Source organism: Zeus faber, assembly GCF_960531495.2.
Source record: "Zeus faber genome assembly, chromosome: 6".
NCBI classification, from domain to species: domain Eukaryota; kingdom Metazoa; phylum Chordata; class Actinopteri; order Zeiformes; family Zeidae; genus Zeus; species Zeus faber.
In genome coordinates, this window is record NC_137201.1 from 8,188,173 (window position 1) to 8,212,535 (window position 24,363).

General features: G+C 44.2%; 1 protein-coding gene across 1 annotated transcript in view; it reads right to left on the reverse strand.

The window, feature by feature from the left end:
• The window catches only part of tbxas1 (thromboxane A synthase 1 (platelet)), a gene marked incomplete at both ends in the record, with an annotated part of 85,413 nt that overhangs the window by 8,689 nt on the left and 52,361 nt on the right, over positions 1–24,363 (reverse strand). The window contains 4 exons of the mRNA XM_080002381.1: positions 14,840–15,181; positions 15,507–15,637; positions 15,996–16,141; positions 18,619–18,707. Coding sequence (XP_079858507.1) covers positions 14,840–15,181; positions 15,507–15,637; positions 15,996–16,141; positions 18,619–18,707 — 708 coding nt within the window. The remainder of the gene's footprint in view (positions 1–14,839; positions 15,182–15,506; positions 15,638–15,995; positions 16,142–18,618; positions 18,708–24,363) is intronic.

Consider the following 24,363-nt stretch of genomic DNA (forward strand, 5'->3'; position numbering starts at 1 on the left):
GATGTGAACGACCACACCTAGTACACAGATAATGGACAATTGTATGTATACATATGTAGGCAGATCAACTGCGTAGGTAGGTAGGAGCACCGATTAGGGAGAAAGCGAAAATGAGAGAGAGAGAGAAAGAGGGGGAGAGATTGACAGTCTGGACCCGCAGAGTTATAAGCTGTTAATATTTTAATTGAGAGCAGTTCATGTTCAATTTGATGAATGGCAATGGAAAGACTAATCCCCGCTGGGAGATGAGGGTTGATCTAGTAATGGAGTTGGTAATGGAGAGAGTTCAGGCCGCCTGATAGGCACTTCACGGCCCCACCTGCCACAGTCAGCCCACAGCCGGGCTCTCCATTCGAGGAGGGCTACGCGATGGGACGCAGCATCCCGCTTCGTTAACGCTCAGAGCTCAAACCTCCCGTGCAAGTGTGCAGGTCACGTAGGGAGATATCATGGGCTTCGTGAAATCAAAGCCCCTCTCTAAAGATATATTAAAACTCTACGGGAACAAAACATATCATTCATGTGCACCTGTTCCTTTGGACACAGGTGGAGCTTAAAGCTAAGCAGTACCTCTCCCATAACGAATTCATATCAGGCGTAGGTATAAATAGTTGAGCAAAAAGTGACTGTTATCAGGGGTTGCAGGGGTGGTCTCTATAAACACTGCGTGCAGAGGTACAGACAAGTACCATGCAAAGGCAGGTTACGTGTACAGTATATAATAATCTATATTTGGGACGCCGAGCCATCCATATTTCACGGTATTTGGTTAGACCCAGATTTGGAGTATATCGATATGTCCAAGTCATGCTCATGTGGCCGTGCATAGCGAGTGTTGCAGGTAAGTGAGAGTATTGATCATTTGCTTTCTGAACACATGGCTTTGCGGTTCAGCCACATGCTATCACCGTCCGGATGGGGCAGGTAGGCATAGCAACGGCTGTGCGCATAGACAACCTACTGTCTTCATTAACATGATTGATTGTTTTGGGATAAAATCACGGAGGACAGAGAGACAGACAACCCTTTGGTAAATCTTTTTGCTAATTCTGCCGCTGCGTGAGTGCGGGCGTGTGTGTGTGTGTGTGTGTGTGTGGGTGTGTGTGTGCGTTCGGGCTTTGTGCGCACGCACGCTGGATATACCAGCGTGTATGTACGCACGCACATTTAAACTTCCCCACAGGTTCATCGGGGCTCATCTTCCAAACGTCTGCAGCGGGGCAGCTGTCGACATTTAGCAGGTGTCAGTCAGAAACAACATGCCTGAATAACTACAACATTTTGTTCATGGCCATTAAAGACGTTTGCATCAGGGAATCAATGCGTATCTCCCAAGGTCACCCGGCTCTTGTGTTTGGTTTTTCCCCAAATGTCTTTGCCGGGGAAGCGGCATTCTGACATCTTCATCTGTGCTGTCTTTGCCATTTTAGGAGATTGTCAGATGTGGAACGTACACGCAAGAATGTAACTCGGATTTCCAAAGGGAACTTCATTGCGGTGGCCAGTTGTGTGCTCTTAGCAGCACTTGCTGGAGCAACCTCACGCAAGAGTGTTTTTTTTGGGGTTTTTTCGATGAAAGGTGAGGGAACGACCTCAAAAGCCTCAAAGCGCCCGTTTTTTTTCACGGGGTGTGTTTGAAGACCAATTTTGTATTCTCCTTACACGATTTGCGTGCGCCTCGTTAAAAGCGCCTCCGTGGTCCTCTGGTGGTTTCCGGTGATTTAGATCCTCCGCAGTATCCCCCTCTCCAGCTTAATCTTCCAGATGTTGTCGAGAGAGGCTGTCGGACTGAAGGTCAGTGCGGACTAAATGAAGCAGGTGTAAAATGCATCGAGGACGGACTGATTCATAGTCATCCGGCTGAGACGTTGAAGGAAAAACAGCTGTGACTGACATTTGGCGAGCACTCCATGACAGTTGGCTCCAAAAGGTCAAGGCGGTACCCAGATATTTGTACTGCCGCATTCTCTCTATTGTTTTGACTCCTATTGTATGATGGGGGACGGTACATATATATACAGAATAAACAGTATATATATATATATATATATATATATATATATATATATACACACACACTGTATATGAATAGGAAAAGGCAAACCTCCTGCATGCTTTTCAGCGTTTGTTCTTCAGTCACTGAGCTCGGGGTGATTTCAGCTCTGCCCTGCCAAGATAGGATCTGTCTGGGTTGATGCAGGGAGCATGAATTATGCATGGTGACGATGACCCCCCCGTCCAAGGGATGGACAGAAATATCACTGGTGCGGGGGCTGACGTCAGTGCCGGGACTTAGGCGCAGGACACTGCAGGAGCCCACAACCCAGGGTGCTTTGGGTGGGTGGGTGGGTGGGGGGTGGAAAGGATATTAAGCCTGCAGCGCCTCTCAGGGATCATCTGCAGCTCTCAATCCTCCCGTCTCGCTTTCTGGGGGATGCATCGCTCTCGCTCTCTCTCTCTCCTCCCCCCCCCCCCCCCCCCCCCTCTCTCTCTCTCTCTCCCTCTCCCTCTCTCGCTCCCTCTGTTGTCTTTCCATACTGATGTGACGGGATAAAAATGGGTCTGGAGAATGCTATTTCTAAATCTCATGTGTGCCAGTATGAATGTAGAGGTGTGCAAACTGCACACAAGCTGACACGCACACGGACACAAATTGCATTTACATTATGTACACACACACTCCCAGACCCTTTGCACGTATGCTGGCTGTGTGTTATAACGCTAGAGTGAATTATCACCTGCACAAGCTGGGCATCTTTTAGTATGTGTAACAAGTTTTCATCCAAATAGGATTTAAAGTGGCCAAAGGGCCTGAGATCATTTTGATTTATTTTAAACGTTGCAGAAATGACCTTTTTACCAGTTCCCTGCCTTGTATGATGTACTGTGCATATGCTCCACTCATGTCCCTCCCCCTCCTGCAGAGTAATGGTCCGCTAGCTTCCAGGGTCAGCGAGTCTCTGTACTCCGCTCTGGAACCTCACCTTCATTTATTGACATTTCATATTTTTTCCCATGGGGTTGTAGTACAGTGGAGGTAACCCAGATTGAACCTTGAGAGCCAAGTACTCAAGGGGCTTGGACGTAGACCCGCTAGTCAGCCATTTATAAAGTCCCTCTACTAGTCAGCCATACATTAAGTCCCTCTACTGTACCAGTCAGCCATACATGTAGACCCTCTACCATTCAGCCATAGATTAAATCCATCTACCAGTCAGACATACATGAAGCCCTTTTACCAGTCAGCGAAACATGCATACCCTTTACCTTTCATAGATGAAGTCCCTCTAGCAGTCAGTCAAACGTGAATTCTCTCTACCATTCAGCCATACATGTAGTCCCTCTGCTAGTCAGCTATTCATGCAGACCTACCAGTCCATTGTCCCTCTACCAGACAGACATAAATCAAGTTTATCTACCAGGCAGCCAAGGGTGAAGTCCCTCTACCAGTCAACGTAAGTTAGCCATACACAGAGTCCCACTGCCAGTCAGGCAGACATGAAGTCTATCTACCAGTCTGACATTCACGTCATTAAAAAAAATGGAAATGCAAAAGAAATCCACCTTTGTTCAGTTTGATATGTGGAAGAAAAAAAAACTCATTAAAGTGACTGGGGGAAAACTCGTGAAGATGGCTGAACACAATCAACTTACAACCTGTCAAAGCAGGCAAATCATAACTTCATATAATAAAATCTAAATACAGAAAAAGATAAAACAGGCTTCATGGAATAGAGCTCACAGACAATTGTATTACCAGAGCTTAATAAGGAGCACAACACACTCTGTATGTAATTTTATTTTACAGAACAAAAACGCTGGAAGAGAACACTGAACAATTATAACCAAGTTTCTTTACAATTCTATTTCATTCATGTGTTGATTTGTAATTATATCGTTAATTCAGTTTCAGCTCTTGCTCAGTTGTTATGCTTTGAGGTCTTTTTCCTCCTTTCCGGCTTTCCAGTAAATTTGATTTAGCTTTAAGTTACATTACATTTAGTCATTTAGCAGACGCTTTTATCCAAAGCGACTTACAATTGTTCAAAGACCGACGGACGCAGCCATCAGGAGCAATTAGGGGTTAAGTGTCTTGCTCAAGGACACTACAGCATGCTAGCAGGAGGAGCCTGGGATCAAACCAGCAACCTTTAGATTACTAGACGACCAGCTCTACCTCCTGAGCTACCATCCCCAAGTTGCATCTGATAGCGGTTCTGAAACAATGTCGGACTTCAACCCGCCATCAAAGCTCTTGTTCTGGGTTCCAGATGAACTTTAATACTGTGTTCAACATCATGACTGATTGTAAGTCGGGGTTATAAATAATTGAGTCGAGAATATAAATAGAGGCACATGATGCATTTTTGCGTCCCTTAAACTCACATGGCTGCCTCAGGCTGAAGGCCATGGGAGGATTGATCCAGACAGTCACAGTCATTCGGTTTTGGTACTTAATGTCGAGCGGAGCTAAAATATAGCCTTTTTAACTATAATTTATTTTCAACTTGTCGAGATATTATTGTGATTTAAGAGATACAGTACACTTTCCACTAAGGACATGCATAAGAAAGATAGCAGAAACATAATGTTACATGTGTTAACAGTGTTACAGACACTGTACATACATAATAATACATACGCACATACAAGAGCTGCTTGTGCCACCGATTTTAATCTTCCTCTCTCTATTTGCTAATTTGAGGACATTCAAATTCTCCCTTTTTCTAAATTGCAGTTTTCAGAACGATTTAATCCTGCACGTGTGCAGATATTTAAAAAAAAAACCAGTAGGCTTAAATGCAAAAACAAAATGTTTGAAGACAATCGAAAGCGTTAACCATATCCTGCAGTTGAGGTAAAATTCTAATAAGGAAGAGCCTCTCAGCCACAGCTAGAGCTCAGAGGATGCAGACAAACAAAGGGAAACAATGGCACAAAGAAGATGAATAGAAATTGGAATGACATAAAAAAAAACAAAAGCTCCCAGTCAGACCTAATTGAGCTATATTTCGGAAGGGAGGTGGAGACATGTCCCCACCAACCTCCAGTAGTGATAGATTCTTCCGACCAACATTTTCACCTCATCCAAAAAAAAAAAAAAAAAAAAAAAAAAGAAAATCTTGGGCGTTCTCCTCAATCTCACGCTCTTTGAGGGCTGTGCCCGACTCCGAAATTTTGTTGGGGGGGCTCTTCCTATAGACGACATAGGCGACCGCCTAGGGGGCCACCCTAGGTGGGGATGGGGTGGGGGCACGAGGAGGGAGCGATCGGGGCACATTTTGCGCAACTGTCTCCCTCTCCGACGCTACAGACCAGGGGTTTGGGAACCTATGGCTCGCGAGCCAATTATGGCTCTTTCGATGACGTTATATATATGGCTCACAGACAACTTTAAGATAAAAATTTTCATCACGATTAACAAGTAATAAATAATTATTCTGTGTCATTTTAAAGTAAAAATATTAATGTGGCGGACAAAGGGGCGTAGTCAAGCACCGGCTGCGGACCACAGAAAGACTCCGGGGCACCTTTTACTCGGCGCCCTGCCCCTCCCGGGTCTCTGCTCCGACGCCACTTGTGGGAGTCTCTGCCCATGGGTAAGGGTTTAGGGAGGAAGATGGAGTCTTTATGGCCGTGGTGCGCCGACATGGCGAGAGTTTTATTGTTCATTTCAATATGCGGCACGCAGGCCACAATTATATATATCAATGAGGATTATTATAATAATAGTGGACCCCACTGCTGGGCTGCTTACGAGCCCGTGCGCCGATCCCCTCTGTAAGACAGACAAACATTAAGAAAACTCCCTGCCTCCAGTCGGACCAATCAGCTGAACACAAGTGGACAGAAATGGAAAAAACGTCAATATGTATGTGACAAATAATCTCTTGAACTTGAACTTGAACCTGACGACCAGCTGATTCTTCAAACTTGGAACGAGCTTCCCGTCACATACCACACAATGCAGCGTGTGAGTATTGCCGTATTGACCATGTTTGGCTCTACATACGCATGTGAGCAGTCTTTCTGGCATCTGAGAAGCATTAAGAGCAACCTACGCTCACGTTGAACTGATGGAAGCCTCAACGCCTGCATGAAGCTTAACCTGACTACTAAAAATGCACGCAATAAGTTGCATTCAATTTTATTAATTATTATATGGCTCACAAGGAAATACATTTTGCTTTTATGGCTCTCCCGACCCCTAGTACAGACGATGCGTGCTCCAGCGATGGGGTGCCAAAACGTGTTTTTATTTTAGATCTAGGTTAGTTTATTGTACATCTGCTTTTGGAACGAAACAAGTGCGTATGGAACGGTATGGAACGCAACCGTGCGTAATGGGGACCCCCTCTCCATGTGTGAAGAAAATTATCTTCACGAGCCTACGAGTCGTGCCGTCTTCCTCCATGACCCATCCTCACCCTGTTTTTATGTGTTTTATTTGGAGGAACGGGGCCCGGCAATTGGGGCGCACGTGTCCAGACGATTCACACATATAAAAATATATTTATGATTTATAATTCCCCATTGAAATGTTATCCCTGTGCATTTTGTAAGGGTCTATCAGTTATCAGGTAGGTCGATAGTTTGAGTTATGTACAGGTGTGTTGCATCCGGATGCAACACACATGCAAGTACAAGACGGTGAAACGATGTGTTCAAATGATCTACAACTAATGGATTTGATCACGATATTGTAGAGCGAGAGGCTTGGACTAGGAAGAAAGTGTATTAGAAAGTGAGTTCATCCATGATCATCTAAGAATGTACATAGAACGTATGAGATCATCCTCACTTTTATCAAAATCCAAAAATAAATCTATTGTCATATTTATTGTTGGGATTTGTTTTATTTGTAATGTTGGTGTTTTTCGGGGTAAGAGTACCTGAAACACGGCAATTGCAGTATGCACAGACAGTTACAGTTTATAAGTCCAAGCTTCGTCTCTCGGAACTCATTCGCATTCACCCACTTGTGACATGTAGACAGACAACTTGAGCTGATGCTACATTTAAAGGAAACTCTGAAAAGTGTAACTCGTGCTGCATTTTACAAAACCCCGAACACTATAATCGGTAATATAATAAGTGCACTTTGACTGGTCCAGACGTAAGTGCACAGTGAATGGCCGAATCACATTAGCAGGAGAAATACTCACGTGGAAAAACACATGAAAAATGTGAAACTTAATTTAAAGGGAACATGTCTTTATTGATCTACAATTCATTTCAAAAACATAAAATGTGAAGGCACTTAAAGGCTGATCAGGGTATTACGAAAACTAGGAAAATTGTACCTCACATGACTAAACAGGACCCTGTGTATTACTGCCTGCAGCAATATTTAAGGGGTCAGCCCACAGGACCCCTAAACGTAATTGTTCGGCAGCCCCTTATTGTATTGTTGTTATTGTTAAATCTCTGAATTTTGAAGCCTGAATAATAACAGCTTCGGCATAACACATAATCACGGTTTTGGTCTGGTTTTGGTCTGGTTGTGGTCTTTGTGACCACACTGACCGTGTGGTGGAAGTTTCATCCAAATTGATCCACATACGGAGCAGATATTAGCGAAAAACGGACCAAATTTTAAGCGATTTTAACACAGACAAGCCAGTACGTCTGACGCCGGAATATGTCGAACCCAACTCAAACTATCTGGAACGCATACTTCACCATACGCTGTGAATATGGTTGAGGTGCCGTTTAAACCGCTTGGTCACAAGGATCTTGTGGTTTAAATTTCATCCAAATCGATCCGGCAGATATTAGTGAAAAACTGAACAAATTTGACCAGAAATATTCAGTTGGTCTTGGTTAACTGACCTGTCACGCGTGTCGTTCTTAATTGAAGGAGATGAGACCTACAGTAAGACGCTTTGTGACGTCGTCATATTATTTACTATAAATGTACAGATTCCAAATGAGGATGTCCAGTTGGACATCCAAAGTTACTGAGTCCAGTGTGCAGCATGGACTCAGTAACTTTGTAGTCTTTAGACATTGCCAAACTATCGATTTACCTGTATATTTATATAGCTTCTTACCTGGTAGATGTCAGTAGATCTGTTCGATTGACATTTTAAATACGTGATCCACATAACTTTGCTGGATTAATGAAAAAAAAACAAAATAGAAAATAATCTTAAGAAGTTAAGAAATACTGATGATGCATGTTTATTAACTATCTCTGGTAATACATGTGCAATTATCATAAGGGGTTGTGGTATGCAATTGCTGATTCACACGTAAGGATCATAATAGGTCTAAATAAATATGACACACCAACTAGTTCTGTAGCTTACTACAACATTGAATCTGTCTGTCGTCATTTCTGTAATAGTAATTATTCAATCTGCCAAACTCAACCAGTACTTGAAATCACCGCACTACAGACATTATTGACACACGACAACACCAAATAATTTAAAATCGCGACACACCCAGTAGCAAAAAAGTAGACAAAATACACAAATTCCATCAGAAACACACCGTAACTAACAAGCTGTCAATAAAAAAACTCACTTATTTACTGTCAATAATGACCGTACCGAAAATATTTTAGAAAATGAAGACATTAAAAATAAAATTATAAATAGTTAAAATACTTAAAATAAATACAATGTGCGTCATGAAGAACCACAACAACATAATTATAATGAAATAACAAAGTCATATTCACTACAGATATCTAAAAATATAGGACAAAAATCTATGGATATTTCAAATATCACAGAGACCTCCAAAGATGAAATTAATAACATTTCAAATGATGTAATTATAGTAACTGAATCTGACAATACTAACTTTCAACTGCCATGCAACGTTCCCTGGTCAAATACAAAATGACCAACTTGATGACAAACATTTTCGCCATCCAACAACAGTTTATCACAGGTGGCTACTTTTGTGTCGGGTACACCAACAACAATATGGTGACTGAAATAACCAAGTTAGGGAAAATGGTAAAAACAGAAAATAAATGTGAATAATGTCTTTATTTACCTTTCTTAAGATTCAAGATTCAAGATTCATTACTTAGTTTATGTACCAGATACATGAAGAATATCAAACTTTCGTTATAAAATTTCACTTCCTAAACATCGTATTCTTTAGTTAAAAAATGACATATAACACAAGGTTGATGAACACTGTTTACTTCGACAATTTTATACAATTTGTCTATTTCTCATTTATTTAATTTTATTAAGATTGCCATTTTACTCACATTTATTGTTAATTTGACATGTGATCTTTATAAATACTGTTATATTTGTTTATTTATTTTGTGCTGCTGTTTTAGACAACTGTTTAAGAAAACAATTATCTTGCTTGTTTTGTCATTTGTTGTGCTAATTTACAAATTCATCTATTTTGCACTTATAAACAATATCAAAACTATAAACTCAGCTATTTGGAACAACTATTTATTACTGACCTTTCTCATACTTTTACAGTATGTCAAAATCATTAATTAAAATCAATGTTTGACGTCTTGTTGAACTGAAACGGTTTTATACATAATGCCACAAACATTCATGAAATTACATGGAACTAAGTATGTTATGTTTAGGTCAGGACATGTCCAGGTCAGTCTGAAGTCAGTTACAAAATTAAAAATACAATATTCTTTGTACATAAATACACAACGCAAGTCCACAATGTTTGATGTTTATACATTAAGTAAATTGTGATGGATTAGACAAAAAACGAAGAAAACTGAAATACTTACCTAAAACAAATACGCTGGATCCCGTGTACTGCTGGCTGCAGCTATGTAATTCTATTATCATTTGGGGTCCAGCCCGTATTGTTATTGTTCAGGGGAAAATTCTCTGAATTTTGAAGTCTAAAACTATCTGGAACACCAACTTCGGCATAACACAAACACTGTTAATGTCTTGTTTGAACCGCGCTGTCACAAAGACCTTGTGGTTGAAGTTTCATCCAAATCGATCCACATACGGCGCAGATATTAGCGAAAAACCGATCACATTTAGATCATTATTACAGAGCCAATGCATTTCAGGCCGAAATATGTCCAACCCGGCTAAAACTATCTGGAACACACTTCATCAGAACCTACGATCACGGTTGGGGTTGTCATTTAAACCGGTATTTCACAAGGATCACACGCTACAAATAATCCAAATCAATCCAGATATGGAGCAGATATTAGTGAAAAACCGAACAACTTTGACCCAAAATTTTCAGCTGCTCTTGATTAACTGACACGTCACACCTCTCGTTCTAAAATGAACGAGATGAGATTAACAGTGAACTGGGCCTCATGACGTCATCATATTATTTACTATAAATGTACAGGTTCTGATTGAGAATGTCCAGGCGGACGGTGTCCAGTGTGCTGAGTAGACTTGTTCGAAGTTCCTGAACTGTCGATTTACATATGTATTCATGTAGCTTCCTACCTGTAAGTTGTCAGTAGATCTGTTCGATGCACATTTTAAATCAGTGGTTCACATTACTTTGCCGGATAATGAAAAAAACTATAAAAAGTAGTATTTAAAAAGTCGTTGCCACGTCCGTTCAAAACCACTGAAATGTGCAACTGAGTGATGCGTTCGAGATCCAGCAAGGCATCGGAAAAATGGAAGCCGTTCAATGGTAATTACTTCCAGAAAAACCACAACATTTTTCGTATTTAATGGAAACATAACTTACTGAAAATGTAATCCAAGGGAAAACTAAACTAAACTTTACAAATAAATTACGTAAATTCGACTGTTATTGTAAAACAACATGAATACGTCAATTGACATATACGAGACACTTCACACCACCTACCGTCACTGAGACTCTGGATGTACTTCAATGCAAAAAGGAAAGATAACAATGACAAAATACAGTTTCCATTTTAATAATATCAAGTATTTTTTTGGCATGTGATCTTTCTAAATACCGATATTTGTTTAATCATTTTGTATTAACTGTTTAATAAAACAATTATCTGACTTGTTTTGTAATTTATTGTCCTAATTTACTAATTCATCTACTTACAACTTACAAACAATATTAAGACGAGAACTCAGCTATTTAGAACAATTATTTAGAACTGAACTATCTTATACCCTTGTGTCAAAATTACAACTTAAAATTGAAGATTGGCGTCTGGTTGAAACGGAAATGCTTCATACTGTACATAATGCCATGAAAGTTGGATTCATGAAATTAAATGTATGTAACTACATGATATTATATGATAGTATATGTCCAGGTCAGTCTGAAGGTCAGTCACAATATACAAAAAAAGTACTTTTGACGTAACTCCACAAAGTATCTCCACAATGTTTGATGTTTATACGTTTAGTAAATTGTAATGCATTTCACATTGCACAGAAAACTATAATGAGAACCTAAAATGAATAAGTTTGACCCTGTCTATTGCTGCCTGCAGCTATATTTATTATTATTATTATAATTATAATTATCATATAGCAACTAACAACTTCACAGTAACTACAGAAGACATGGAATTTGTGCGCGTGAATATAACCCCAGTGTAGGTGGAAAGACTTTTCACAGACGGCAGTGATGTGCTAATGGCTTTTGAATGAGAAGGGATCTCTCTCTCTCTCCCTTTGTCACTCACTCTCTGCCTCTCCCTCCAAGGTGTTCCATGCAAGGCGAGATGAAAGCCCTTGATTCTTCTATGCATCAGTAAACAAGCTGGAGCGCACACATGCACGCAGGCAGGGTGCTGCTTCAGGTCAGTGGACGTGGGTAGACGGTGTCCATAGCCCTGTTGTTCTTTCCACTGGGATTTGCGTACTCAGCCACCCTTGGAAGAGACTCAACTGGAGGGGCAGCGGGTGGGTGGGGTGTGGTGGGGTGTAGCGAGTTGGAGTGTAGTGGGGTGGGGGGGTCACTGATGGCCCCCATAAGGACAGGGAGCCCCTCTCAGTCCACAGAACTCAAAGTATTCAATCACAAAATATACAACTGCACTCACTGAAAGGGGAGTAAGGGGTTTACTTAGGCAGACTGTACAAAAAGTTATTCCAAGGAAATCGTTGGGTATGGACTCATCACAGTACTGCAGAGTTCAGGTAATGAGTGTTACTTACAGGTCAGCCCAATCATGGGCCCCCCCACACACATTTACACCCTACATGGACCCCTACCCCCCTGTCCACTATGTCTGCTTCATGGGGCCTTCTATTAAATCGTGTAATGCTGCTAAAGCTGCTTTATACATGAGGTCTTGCGGGCAAAACTTAGACATGGAAAGCAAAAGCCACTTCTCAGAGGTGCCTCTCTATGTCTAAAGAGTTAAAATCAGGGAAGTAAGGACCAGCATGTAATAAAACCACACAAGGGTTTCGTAAATATAAAAAAGTATGAACAACTCAAGTCATGGAACAACAATCTGCAATCTGGCAGGTCTGGCTGTGGGAGCCAGCGCTCAACTTGGGAGCATGTTGTGTACTCAATCAACTCTCTCTCTTCCTCCACAGCTTTCTTCTCTACCTCTACATCCCTAGTTCTTCCCTTTGCCAACTGAATTGCGAGCGCCCCCGCAGGAGGAGCCAAACCCAAATTTCAGCTTCATCACCCACTTCCATCTCCCTACTTCCACGTTTTGCATTAGTCATTAAGGCCTGAGCTGCCTCAAACTTGTTATTCACAGAGATGAAGGTGACAAATTAATGAGGGGACCCCCCCGAGGGCAAAGAGAAGCAGAGGGATGGCATGGGGCAGAGAGAGAGTTAGAGAGAGAGAAAGAGAGACAGTCTATGCCTGTGTGAGTGAGACAGAGAGATTTCCTCTCTCGCTAATGTGGCTTGTAGGAAATTAACAACTTTAGCTCCCGACATTTGCATATTGGCCTGAACCATCTCTCTTTTAGATCTATCTCCCGATGGCAGGGATCACACAGGACGTGAACCTTTCAGAGCGAGAGGGAGGTGACTGGTTGAATTTTGCACAATGCGGACGCCACAGGAGCGCTGACTAGCGCTCCCAACCTGCCAGCCTGTCGACTCCCACGGCCGAGAACTGGTGGGTGATGAATCACATGTTGGTACTGCGGAGCAACTGCACCGTCGCAATCAAAGCCATTGTTAAGATATCCCTCTCCATACTCAGCCAGAATGAAACGGAGAACGAAAGCTGAAGTGAACGCAGGCTTAGATAAGGGGTAAGACGCAGGTTTTGTCAAAGTGAATCTTTTTGGTCAAAAGGAGTGACGAGAGATGTTACTGTTCTCTTTCTCACTTAAGAAGAACCGTCAATACAATACACCGTCAAACGTCAATACAGCAGGCAGCGAAAGGCTGACCTTGACTCATTCAGAGGCAAAACCCACTCCTAGCTGCTTTCGAATCTGCTCTAAATAAACAATACTGTCGGGGGAAAAAACCTGATTTCCATAAATCTACTGCGTCTGACGGCTCCAGAGGACCTGCGAAGCATTGGAGGCCCAGTTTGAACGGCTGGGATCTACAGCCACCGCTTCTCCTTTAATAAATACTACTGCTGATGCTGCTAAGCAATGTGGAGAGACTACACAGCACTGGTGGAAAGTCAAAGCACAACTGAATGTGCCCTAAATCTGTATTGTATTTCTTTCAAGAACGTTTAGGACAGGGGCATATCCATGGTCGAGGAGTGTCCAGAACCAATTATGGGGAGGAAGGGGTGTTATCACATATAATTATATCATAATAACCCTTCCTCCACCCTGAGAGGGGTTGGTTCCTGAAGACAATAACTTTGTGCGCATCTAACTTTAGTGAGGGGGGTGTAACATAGTTTAATTTGATAAGATGTTTACAATTCCACTGTCTCTACATTGCACAGGTATTATGTGAGCTCGATACACCAACTGAACTTGGAAATTTGCAGTGGCACCTTGGGTGACCAGTATTTCAGAGGGAGCCATGGCCACCCTGGCCACCCCTTCTGGACACGCCCCTGGTTGAGAGGAGGGAGGTGGAGGGCGAGAACCTCCGAGAACCTCTCATTGTGGAAACCCCCTTCCCTGCCCCTCCCCCTGTGTGTAGTGCAAATGAAGCATTATGGTGTGCGCTGGCTCGGCAGATGAAAGTGTTTCTAACTTCAGTCGCTGAGATCTCCTCCTCCTCCTGTCCTCTGTCCTCCGGTCTGCCGACTGCCCCAGCTCGGCACAGACAGAGAGCGAGAGGCAAGACCTCAGTCAGGGCATCAGCACGCAAGACAGGACCCCTTCAACAAGGCGCCCGTACACACACACACACACACACACACACACACACACACACACGCACAAAGCAGAATTGATAATGGCTATGACAGCCACAGAGGGGTTTGGTTAATGGGGCCCTCTATTAAATCTTGTTACGCTGCTGAAGCCACTTCCACATGAAGCCGACAGGCCGACATTCAGACTTGGAGGAGGACAGCCACTTCTAAAAGGTGTTTCTCTTTTAAGTCTAAACAGTCTACTCCACTCCAGCATTAAGCATTAAAAGCATTAAAACCACACAAGCAGCTTCAAAGAGCAAATACTATCCACAACACAGCTTGTCATCCAAACAACAATCTGCATGACAAACAAAGGAAAATAAGATTTATTAAAAGTCATAATCCGCAGGCTGAAAATATGATCACACACACAGAGACACAAATTTCTGTGGGAGGGGAAAGGAAGCGGGAAGCACAGCGACAAAGAGGTTATGATGCTGCAACCACAGTGCTAATGGGCTGTATTTATGAGGGGCTCTGGAACATTACAAGCTATGTGCACGGAAGCTTATAAGCTCTCAGTGGCGCCGAGGCTAATGACATGTGGAAGAAAAATAGTCACAATATTGTCGCAGTAAAGTGCACTCACATGTCGGATGAAGAAGTCGTCCACTTCCTCCTGGACTTTGCGCTGGCACTCGGTGTGCATGGCCAGCAGGTAGCATGTGAACGCCAGCGTACTGCCGCTGGTTTCGTACCCGGCCAGAAGGAAGATGAAAGCCTGGCCCACAAGCTCATCCTCCGTCATCACACCCTTCTGTGGCCGATTGGCGGACGGCTCCCCCCACGCCTGGGCATGGTCCTGCTCCGGGGCCACCTGGTGCGTGTGGGCCAGCTCGTCGGCGTGGTTGACCACGCTGAAGTGCTCCAGAGGAACACACTCCTTGCTGCTCCGCGCATCCAGCATCAGCTGCATGACGTCCCGCCGTCTCTACAGGCGTGGAAATACTGATATTATGCTTGTTACACTTTTAGACAGTAGCAAAGTGACTTCAAAGTAAAATTTGCTATATCCCAACCCTTAGAGAAGTCGTTTGGATAACATAAGTATTATTCTTTTTGCAGCTGTTAGATGAGACAAAGGATCCATGGCCAATTGAGTTTGAATTTTATGTCACAATATGCCTAAAAGATAAAAAAGGATTTATAGGTCCCAGGATTTATAGAAGTAATTTTTAAAGGGCCACAGCATTGACAACAGGACACTGAATGTCAGGGAGGCTGATTGGTCAGATCCCAAGGCGATGTGGTCGCACCTGCTCAGGAGGCTGCTCGTCCCTCTGCCTGATGATCCTCTGGATATAATTGGTAAAGAACCTGCTCAGCGCATTTCGTCCTTTGTTCGGGAAGATCCGCACCAGAGGAGGCAGGATGAACGGAAAAGCAACTAAGAACGCAGAGCTCAAGTTAGTCAATAAGCTGAAAGGAAAGGTTCGCCGTTTTTCACCTCAACCTTCTTAAAATGTTGGTTCTCATCATTCATCAATGTTCAAAAAGTAGACTTAAATGTTTTTAATTTTTAAGGCTTCAAATGTTTGCCTCAGTGCACTGCATTTAATCACAGTGAGAAGCTGCAGCAGAGTTGTAAGTTTCTCAATAGCAAAGCCTTCTGTGAGATTGTCCTATAAACAGTTGAACTTCACCTATGAACTCTATCAAAACCCAACTTTATCCTCAAGTAAGCATAGTAAGCAAGTTAGCAAATCTTGACAAAGAACGAGAAATACATAAGAAATAGCACCTACTGGCTATGAGTGTGATGGGCCTGAAGAAAGAAAAGGAGAAGAAACTCTGTGCATGATGGAGAAAGGGGTCCGCGTCATTCTGTGAGACCACCTGAGTTCCAAATCCTACACTGGCAATAACGTCCATGGTGAAGCACCCAATATACCTGTACACACACACACACACACAGAGGGGCAATATTATCCCAATAAACGAGGGGCTACCGGGAAGATCTCTTGCCTTTATCAACTAAATCACAGTCTACAGTCTCGTTTCTTGTTGTTACATGCAACACGCTATATCTAACTAAAGCTGCTTTCACACATGCACTGCGAACCTGAAATTATCCGGACATTACCTGCATAAGCTGTATGTGTAAACGCAAATGTCCGACTCATTTGACTCAGACATTCCCCGGACTTTCCCATGCCAGCACCCTCTTACAAAGTCTGAGTAATATCCGATTAAGCGGTATGTGTGAACGGAGCAGGTAATCGTCCGGAGCATTCACAGCGAGTGAGTGGGCGTGTGGCATGTTGATGACGTCTCGAATCATGCGCCAGTTATTTACTTTCGTGCAAATCTTGGAGCATGGAGCGTAGCTGCTGCGTAGGCTTGGGCAGATTTCCGATTACAACGTTTATCGGCGATCGACTCCATCGATGGCAATTGACATTGATGCCGAAACGGTGAAACCGTGTAAGTGCAGTTTACCGTGTTCTGAAACTGGAGAGAGGGGGGGAGAGGAAGCGGAGGCTCTCGCCCTCTCCATTCAGCGCTGTTGAGAAACTACTCCGGATCTCTCTTCCCCTTTCCACAGTCCCGTACAGAAACTTTAAAAGAGGCAGGTGCTCCAAAAAAAGAAAGAAAAGGCACATGGAACCCAGCTCCGGTTCCAGGCATTTTGCCGCTCTGGGGAAACGAAGCAGCACAGCGGAGCACGGATCACTGGGAGGAGACGCCCCGTCGGGGTGCCCGTGATCTGCACTCCGCTGTGCGCACGTCGCAGATGTTGTGATAATAATAGGGCAACATATGATATAATCTAATTGAGAATGATTTAGATTTATTTCATTTCCTGAGTGTTTTACTTGTATGGAAAATGAAAAACATAAAAGTTTTTTTATTTGTTTTGTTTCTCCTCCAGACAGTGGTGCGCGTAGTCGTTATATTTTAGATCTATTTATTTTAGTTTGTTTCCTACATGTATTAAACAACATTTTAAACACAACTGGGTTAAGGGACTGTCCCGCTCCGTTCCAGATAAAAACAGTGCACGTCTTCCTGTTGCTATAGGACTTATTTTTGTAAAAACTAGATGTCTTTGTGTAAATACTGTACGTGTCAATAATTAATCCTGTACTTCTGAAACGGGAGACCGGGAGACTGCATTACATTACATTCTATGCGTGCTCAAACCCCCCTGCGCACATGTTTAATGTTGCAAAAGCTGTCTCCCCATTCCAGAAGTGCGATTGGAATTTTGCAAGTTCCCATGTTGCCCAAGCCTACTTCTGCGTACTTCTTTCTACTTTCTTTATTATTCCTGTTTTGTTCCTTCCTTCCTTTATCATTCTCGTTTATATTGCGGATACATCCTAATACATGGAGTATCAACGCAAAAAAGAGCACAACTACTGATAAGTCCGTAGCCTCGTCCGCCATCTTGTGTGCTGTAAAACTCTGCAGCCTCATTGTGTCACGTCCTGCCTTTTGCACGCTGTATCCAGGCTCCGCCCCTCGTCTAAACCAAGCTGATTATTTCCAGGTAGTGGAAACGCTTCTTACACGGACAATCTCAGTTTTTTTGCTACATGTGTGAAAGGGTTAATCCGGACATTGTCCGGATAATGTCCAGACCTGATTATCCGAATTATCTGATTATCCGAAAAAGTGTATTTTCCCAGTGTTTTTCACCGCGACTTTCACAAGATCAAGTGAGAGTGTGAAGTTGTTTGGATGAGTGAACAGGCAAGTTTTGAACTAGTACTTTAGATCAAGGGTTCCCAACCGCAGCGCACAAAATGTTCACAGGCTGGGACAACGGGGGCTGGAAAATGCAGGAAAATAAATACATCTACAATAAAAGAGTATTCGGGTCACGCAAAAAGAAGTACCCTTGTGTTTCAAGAATAAACTTGGAATTCTGCCCCCGACTTGGGGACAGCCGAGCAGAGCGAAAAGCACTGCCCCCCCACCCTGCACCGCAGCCGCCCGCCACCATTTAGCAACATTTACAGCGTGGGGGAGGGAAAATAAATAAATACAATAAAATGGCCGACCCGACGAGGGGCCATCCCCACACGCACCGCGGCCGGCTGCAACCATTAAGTGGCGGACCGTACAGCACAGAGAGGGAAAATAAATATAAATAGATAAATAGATAATAGATAAATACTGTACTTCTACAATAAAACTAGCAGGACTAACAAGTGTTGACTAAAAATATACACACATGCAAACATTATACTTAACAAAACAAGTCTACAAAGCTACACAGAACAGATACAGAATTGTGGCATGACTAAAAGCAAAGAGCTTTTGGTTTGTGACCAATGAAAAAGAGAACAAAGAAACATTGATGGAGCGCAGAGAGGTCTCACAGAGTGATATTTACTTGTAGATGTAGGTGTTTTCAATTACCTGTGAATGTCAAAGGCCTCTTCAGAGTCTGCATGGGCATTCAGGTTGTTCATCAGGCAATGAGTGACTCTGTTAATGAGGGGAACCATCTATGAAGAAGTAAGAAGCAATACATAGTTCAATTGCTATGATTTAAAAACAAATGAAATACTTTTTTTTTCTTTATTCCTGCTTCATAAAGACGTGTTGATCTGGGTCATGATTTTAACATTTCAAGTTCAATGTCATACAACCAGAAAAAAAAAATTCCTTGTTATGCATCTCACTGTGCAAACCCTGTGGGACATTTTGGGTCTATCGTAATCGGTGATGTCAGAGCGCCTTTTTTGAGGCACTCTGACAGTGTTTTTTCTCTATGGTAGAGACACACCTGCACCGCTTCCCCCCACTCCATTTTGTACGGGATGAAAAAAAAATGTTCTGAGATTAATCAGAATGTTAGATTCTGACATGAAATTTAAAATACTTGACATTAATTTTTGACAACTTACAATTTTATCCCTTTTCTCTGACCTCTTTCTCAGAATTATTTTTCCACATCGCAATAATTGAATTAATGTGTCTGTGGCAGGCGAAGGGGTGTGGTTAAGCCACAGTCAGCCGATCCACTGACTGCGGGAGTGCCTCGCAGTGCTCGTGGACAAGCGCAACTTCCTCCGCTGCCAGCTCAAGCGTGTCCTAGTGTGAGCTCCCCGGAGAGCATAGCAGACCCACTGCTGCCGTGCGCCCGGAGGTGCTGCAACCGCACCACCGCTGTCTGTGGGAGACACGAGCGCCACGGGCACCACCGCCAACAAGCAGCCAGCTGTAGGACCGGTCTTGCGTCCGCCTCCAGGAGCCATGCGGGATTTACTGGCACCCAGGGGTCTGCTGCCGTCCTCCCCAAGGACCCACACAGGAATTGTTGGGACCCCGGCCCCGCCCGGTCATCTAGAGGGGGGGTCAGCTGTGACTGCCTTGCCCAGTGGTGCTGTGGGACTCTGTGTCCCCTTCCTGTGTTGGTGCCTCTCTGTCACCTGTTACCTCCCATGGCGGCGCCTCCACGGGCCTACAAACAGCTGTTCAAACGAGTGGGCAGGGGTGCTGCCGCTGCAGACGACAGACCACATTCAGCCAGACTGCCCACTGCTGGAGGTCGGACAGGTGGTTCGAGTCGCTGGTCCCTCGGGCCCTTCCACCGGTCGGGAACAGACCTACAACGTACTGGTAAGGATACAAGGGGGTCCACATAAGGCTTTGCTGGAATCTGGCTGTTCTCAGACGATGGTCCAGCAATGCCTGGTTTGACCTGGGTGACCTGGAGGCGTCACAGGTTGAGATTGGGTGTCTGTATGGGGATATTCACACGGGAAAAGAACATAAGGTGAAGGCTGTGGTTAGTTCCTGCCTGGCCCACTCCCTTGTTTTGGGTACGGATTGGCCAGGGTTTAATGCTTTAATAAGGGAGGCTGAGGGAGTGTGCTCACAGTCGGTAGGGAAATGTGAGTGTTGCGTGGCACACGGTTAAGCTGAGGGGTCGTTAGTGGTTGCTACGGTGTCGGGAGCGGAGGATTCCCCACTGGGGTCTTCGCAGCCTTCACCTTATACCCTTTTCCCGTGTGAATATCCCCATGCACACACCCAATCTCAACCCGTGCAACTCCACCAGACTTCTGGGTCGAACTAGGCATTGCTGGACCATCGTGTGAGAATAGCTGGATTCCAGCGAAGCCTGATGTGTACCCCCTTGTATCCTTACCAGTACGATGTAGGTCTCTTCCTGAATGGTGGAGGGCCCAGCGGACCAGCGACCTGAACTACCTGTCCGACCTCCATTACTGGGCAGTCTGGCTGAATGTGGTCGGTCGTCTGCAGCGCAGTGGTTTCAACCACTGTGCATTTCCAACAATGATTTTCCACTGGAGTAGTTTTAGTTCTATTGGTCTATTTGGGCAGATGTCTGTAAATGGTGCGACACCTGTCCCCAGAGCCAATTAGTCAACCCTCGGGCTACACCAGCCTGGTTGATGAGGACCCTCCCCCTACTCAAGGCGCCGTTCGAAAGACTCCGTATGGTCCTCATCAGTGCATTAGACTGCAGTGCCTACGAGTATAGTTTTGTGCTGGTCCTAGTGGACTATGCAACCCGGTACCCCGAGGCGGTGCCGTTGCATAGTATTATGGCCAAAAGTGTGGCACAGGCACTGTTTCAGGTCTTCTCCCAAATCAGGATCAATCAATCAGGATTCCTAAGGAAATCCTGATTGACCAGGCACTTCCTTTATGTCACGTACACCTTAAGAACTTCACGAGCTGTTGGGCGTCAGCTCAGTTCGGACCAGCGTGTACCACCCCACAGATCGATGGCCTGGTGAAGCGGTTCAATAAGACACTGAAGAACATGTTTTGTAAGTTTGTGCATGACGATAGCCGTAATTGGGATAAATGGTTGGACCCTCTTTTGTTTGCTTTGCAGGAGGTTCCACGGGCCTCCACTTTGAACTCCTCTTGGTAAGGAGACCCCGGGGGGTGCTAGAGCTAATTGGAAAAAGTGGGAGGAAGGGCCTCGTACCAGTAAGAATGAAGTTCAGTAGGTTATGGACCTGCGAGCAAAGATACACGTGCTAGGGCGCTTGTCACGGGAGAATTGAGTCAAGGCTCAGGAACATCAGCGCCGGTTATACACCTCAGGGTTTACAGGTATATGGCTCAGGCAGTTTGCACCGGGAGACAAGGTGTTAGTGTTTCTCCCTACACCCAGCTCTAAATGACTTGGCAAGTGGCAAGGGCCCTTCGTGGTTACACGACAGTCAGACAGGGGCCTGGCGACTCAGATCTATCACCGTAACCCTCTGAAGGAGTGGAAGGAGTGGGTGTCCGTGTGTCTGGCCACCATGGTGATCGAGGTGGATGAGTTGAGGCCAGATGTTCCAAAAATTACCGATCCCACCCTGGCCCTTTCCAGTAACCATCTCTACAGAGCATGGACGTGGCCACGTTAGAACGCCAGTTTTCTGATGTCTACTCCCCCCTGCCAGGCGCATGTCCCTCATTTACCACCATGTGGAGACAACCCCAGGGATGAAATTACACTCATGGTCGTATCACCTGCCCAAACATAAACCCAAAGTCGTGCAGGCAGAATTGGAGGTCATGGATATGGGGGTGATGGGAGTTTACAAGCGACTGGTATAGTCCCAATCGTGCTGGTAGGCAAGCCCAATAGTTCCATTCGCTTTTGTGTAGACTAGCGAAGGGTGAACAACTCAGAGAGTTTGGTTATATGTTGTTCTGTCTTCCAGTGGGGATCCTGTGGTGCAGGATGCGGAAACGCCTGTAAACCAGAGTGCGACTGAGGAGAAACAGACACTGATCATTTATTTAATTTTATGTTCTGGTTTTGCCAGCAAACCTTTTTGTTATGATTATTAGTAAAACTCACCCCATGCCGTGCCCCACTGCCAGAAAGACTCCGTCTCCCTCCCTTAACCTGTACATGTGGGTAGAGACTCCCAGAGTGGCCTTAATCATTTTTTGTACTTTTGCAATATTGCCACAATTTCAAATTTTGCGTAAGAGAAAGAGAGGACCCAGCATGTTCCACTCCTTATTGTGGACTGATATTATCTTGCACTCTAAACTGTTTGCTTCTTTTCCATTCCACTGGAAAGTCAGATTGAAGGGTGTCAGGTATAGGCGGTTCTCCAGGATCTCACAGCTATTTAAAGTATGTACAAACCCACTGGTGCCAATACAGGCCAGAGGCTTGAACCTACGCAGAGCAGCCTCCCTACCCCACACTATAAATTGTATTCACATTTTATTTTCTCCAATTAATTGGTGTTTAAGTGTCATGACTCAGAAAATTCAAGACACTGTCACATAGAACAAGAAGTACAATATACTTCTTGTTCTACAGTATGTGACAGTGTCCCATAACTATTATTAGACAGGTGGATTGCAATATTATTACAATCCACCTGTCTAATAATAGTTATGGGCATACAATTCAGTTTGGTGTATAGGCTCTGCTCAAGTGGCTCCTCCCTAATACATAACCCTCCTTGGGCCACAGAGAAGAGCTGAGCATTAAATGTTATTCAGTGTTATCTTTAGACACATTATATGGAGACTAAGGAAGTTCTGGGAAGTCGCTGTATGTGTCAAAAGTTAAAAGCATATAATTTGACTCAAGCTTTTTCAAATGTTATATGAGCTGTGTGGCCTGGAGCATCCTAATAGGACGCAGACAGGATATGAAATCGGTCTAACGTGTCACTTCTTCTCTGAAAGAAATAACCTTTGGAACCAAGCAAATCACATTTAGCCCCGGCTGCCGACGCAAGATTCTGAATCGCAGCCAATAAATCGAACCGATAAGAGAAAAATAGACAACAGCCCCTAGGTTGAGTGACGCCTCGCAGGCAGGAGATGGAAGGGGGGCTCCTGTCACCGTCAGTCAGACTGTCAATCAAGTAACGAGAAAATAACGTGCCACGCCAACTGAGAAGGCCCGTTGGAGGGGAAAGAAAGTCTCTGCAAAATCACCGAAAAATACCTGATAGAAATTGTTTTCTTAAGAAAACAAAAACAAATTAAACCAAAAAAACATATTATTGACATGTTACTACTCTTAGGCTTTTTTCGGAATTGCTGAAATTGACGGAAACTTTAAACATTCATGCCGTATGGAGTGCATGAGGTTGTGAGATGTTCACATCACCTGAATTCACGCCATAAGCTTCATGATTGTCAATGTTTTCAGGCGGCTTTCAGGAGACTAAATTACCTTACATTTTTTTTGTATTTCTTCTCTTGTTTAGGGGAACTGGAAGAATGCTAAGGGAGACGTCTCCTTCCCATTAGCACTTGCTTGTAAAGGTACGGACCACACGGCAGAAAAAAAACAAATTTAAAAAAGCAAAAGCCAAATCAATAAAATCCCATTAAAGCAGCACCATTAGCGAGATCATTACCGAGAGGGCCGCGCCATGATGGATCAAACAAAATGTAATTAATTTATTTATTCATTAATGAAAAGCTCTGATGCAAGCATGGTAAATGCAACATAATGAAACTGGGAAAAGGCAGCTGGGCAGACATCAAGAGCGACCTGTCTACCGCAACATCAAAACTTTATGCGGCCAGAAAATATGGATATGAAAAACGAATACAACATCAAAGCCGTGCCGCACATTGGCCACGACTCAAAGAAGGCCAGAACACATGGAGACTTTTGGCCTGGCCGTGGACAGCTGCGAGTTATCAGTGGGGGCAAGACTGACACACACACATACACTCTCCCTTTCCTCTTTCAGAGGAAAGAGAGAGACGGAGGGTCGGTGTGTGGGCATGTAGGCTAGCTGTCTGTTCCTGTGTGTTGTTGTGTTTGTCTGTCTCTGTCTGTCGAGATGTTAGGGTTAACCCTAACCCTGTCTTGTGGAAACGGAAGCCCAATAAGTTGCGGACACTTCTGACAACCAATCTAAAAATTAAGTCAGTCGGATTTTACCGTTTTTCCGTGACGTAAAAACCAAGGCGTCCAGGCAAACCAAGGCGTACGGGTTATGGCTGAGAGGTGGGGAGGCGGGGAAGAAGGAGGGGAGGGGAGCAGGTGGTTGGCCCTGCAGAGAGAAGCTGGATACGTGGGGTGCATACAGGCTTGAAGGTGGGTGTTTGCTGTAAAGGGAGGGGGGTGGGGACGGGGGGGACGGGGGGGACGGACAGATTAAGAAGCACGGGCTGTCTGATTGGATGTGACGGGAT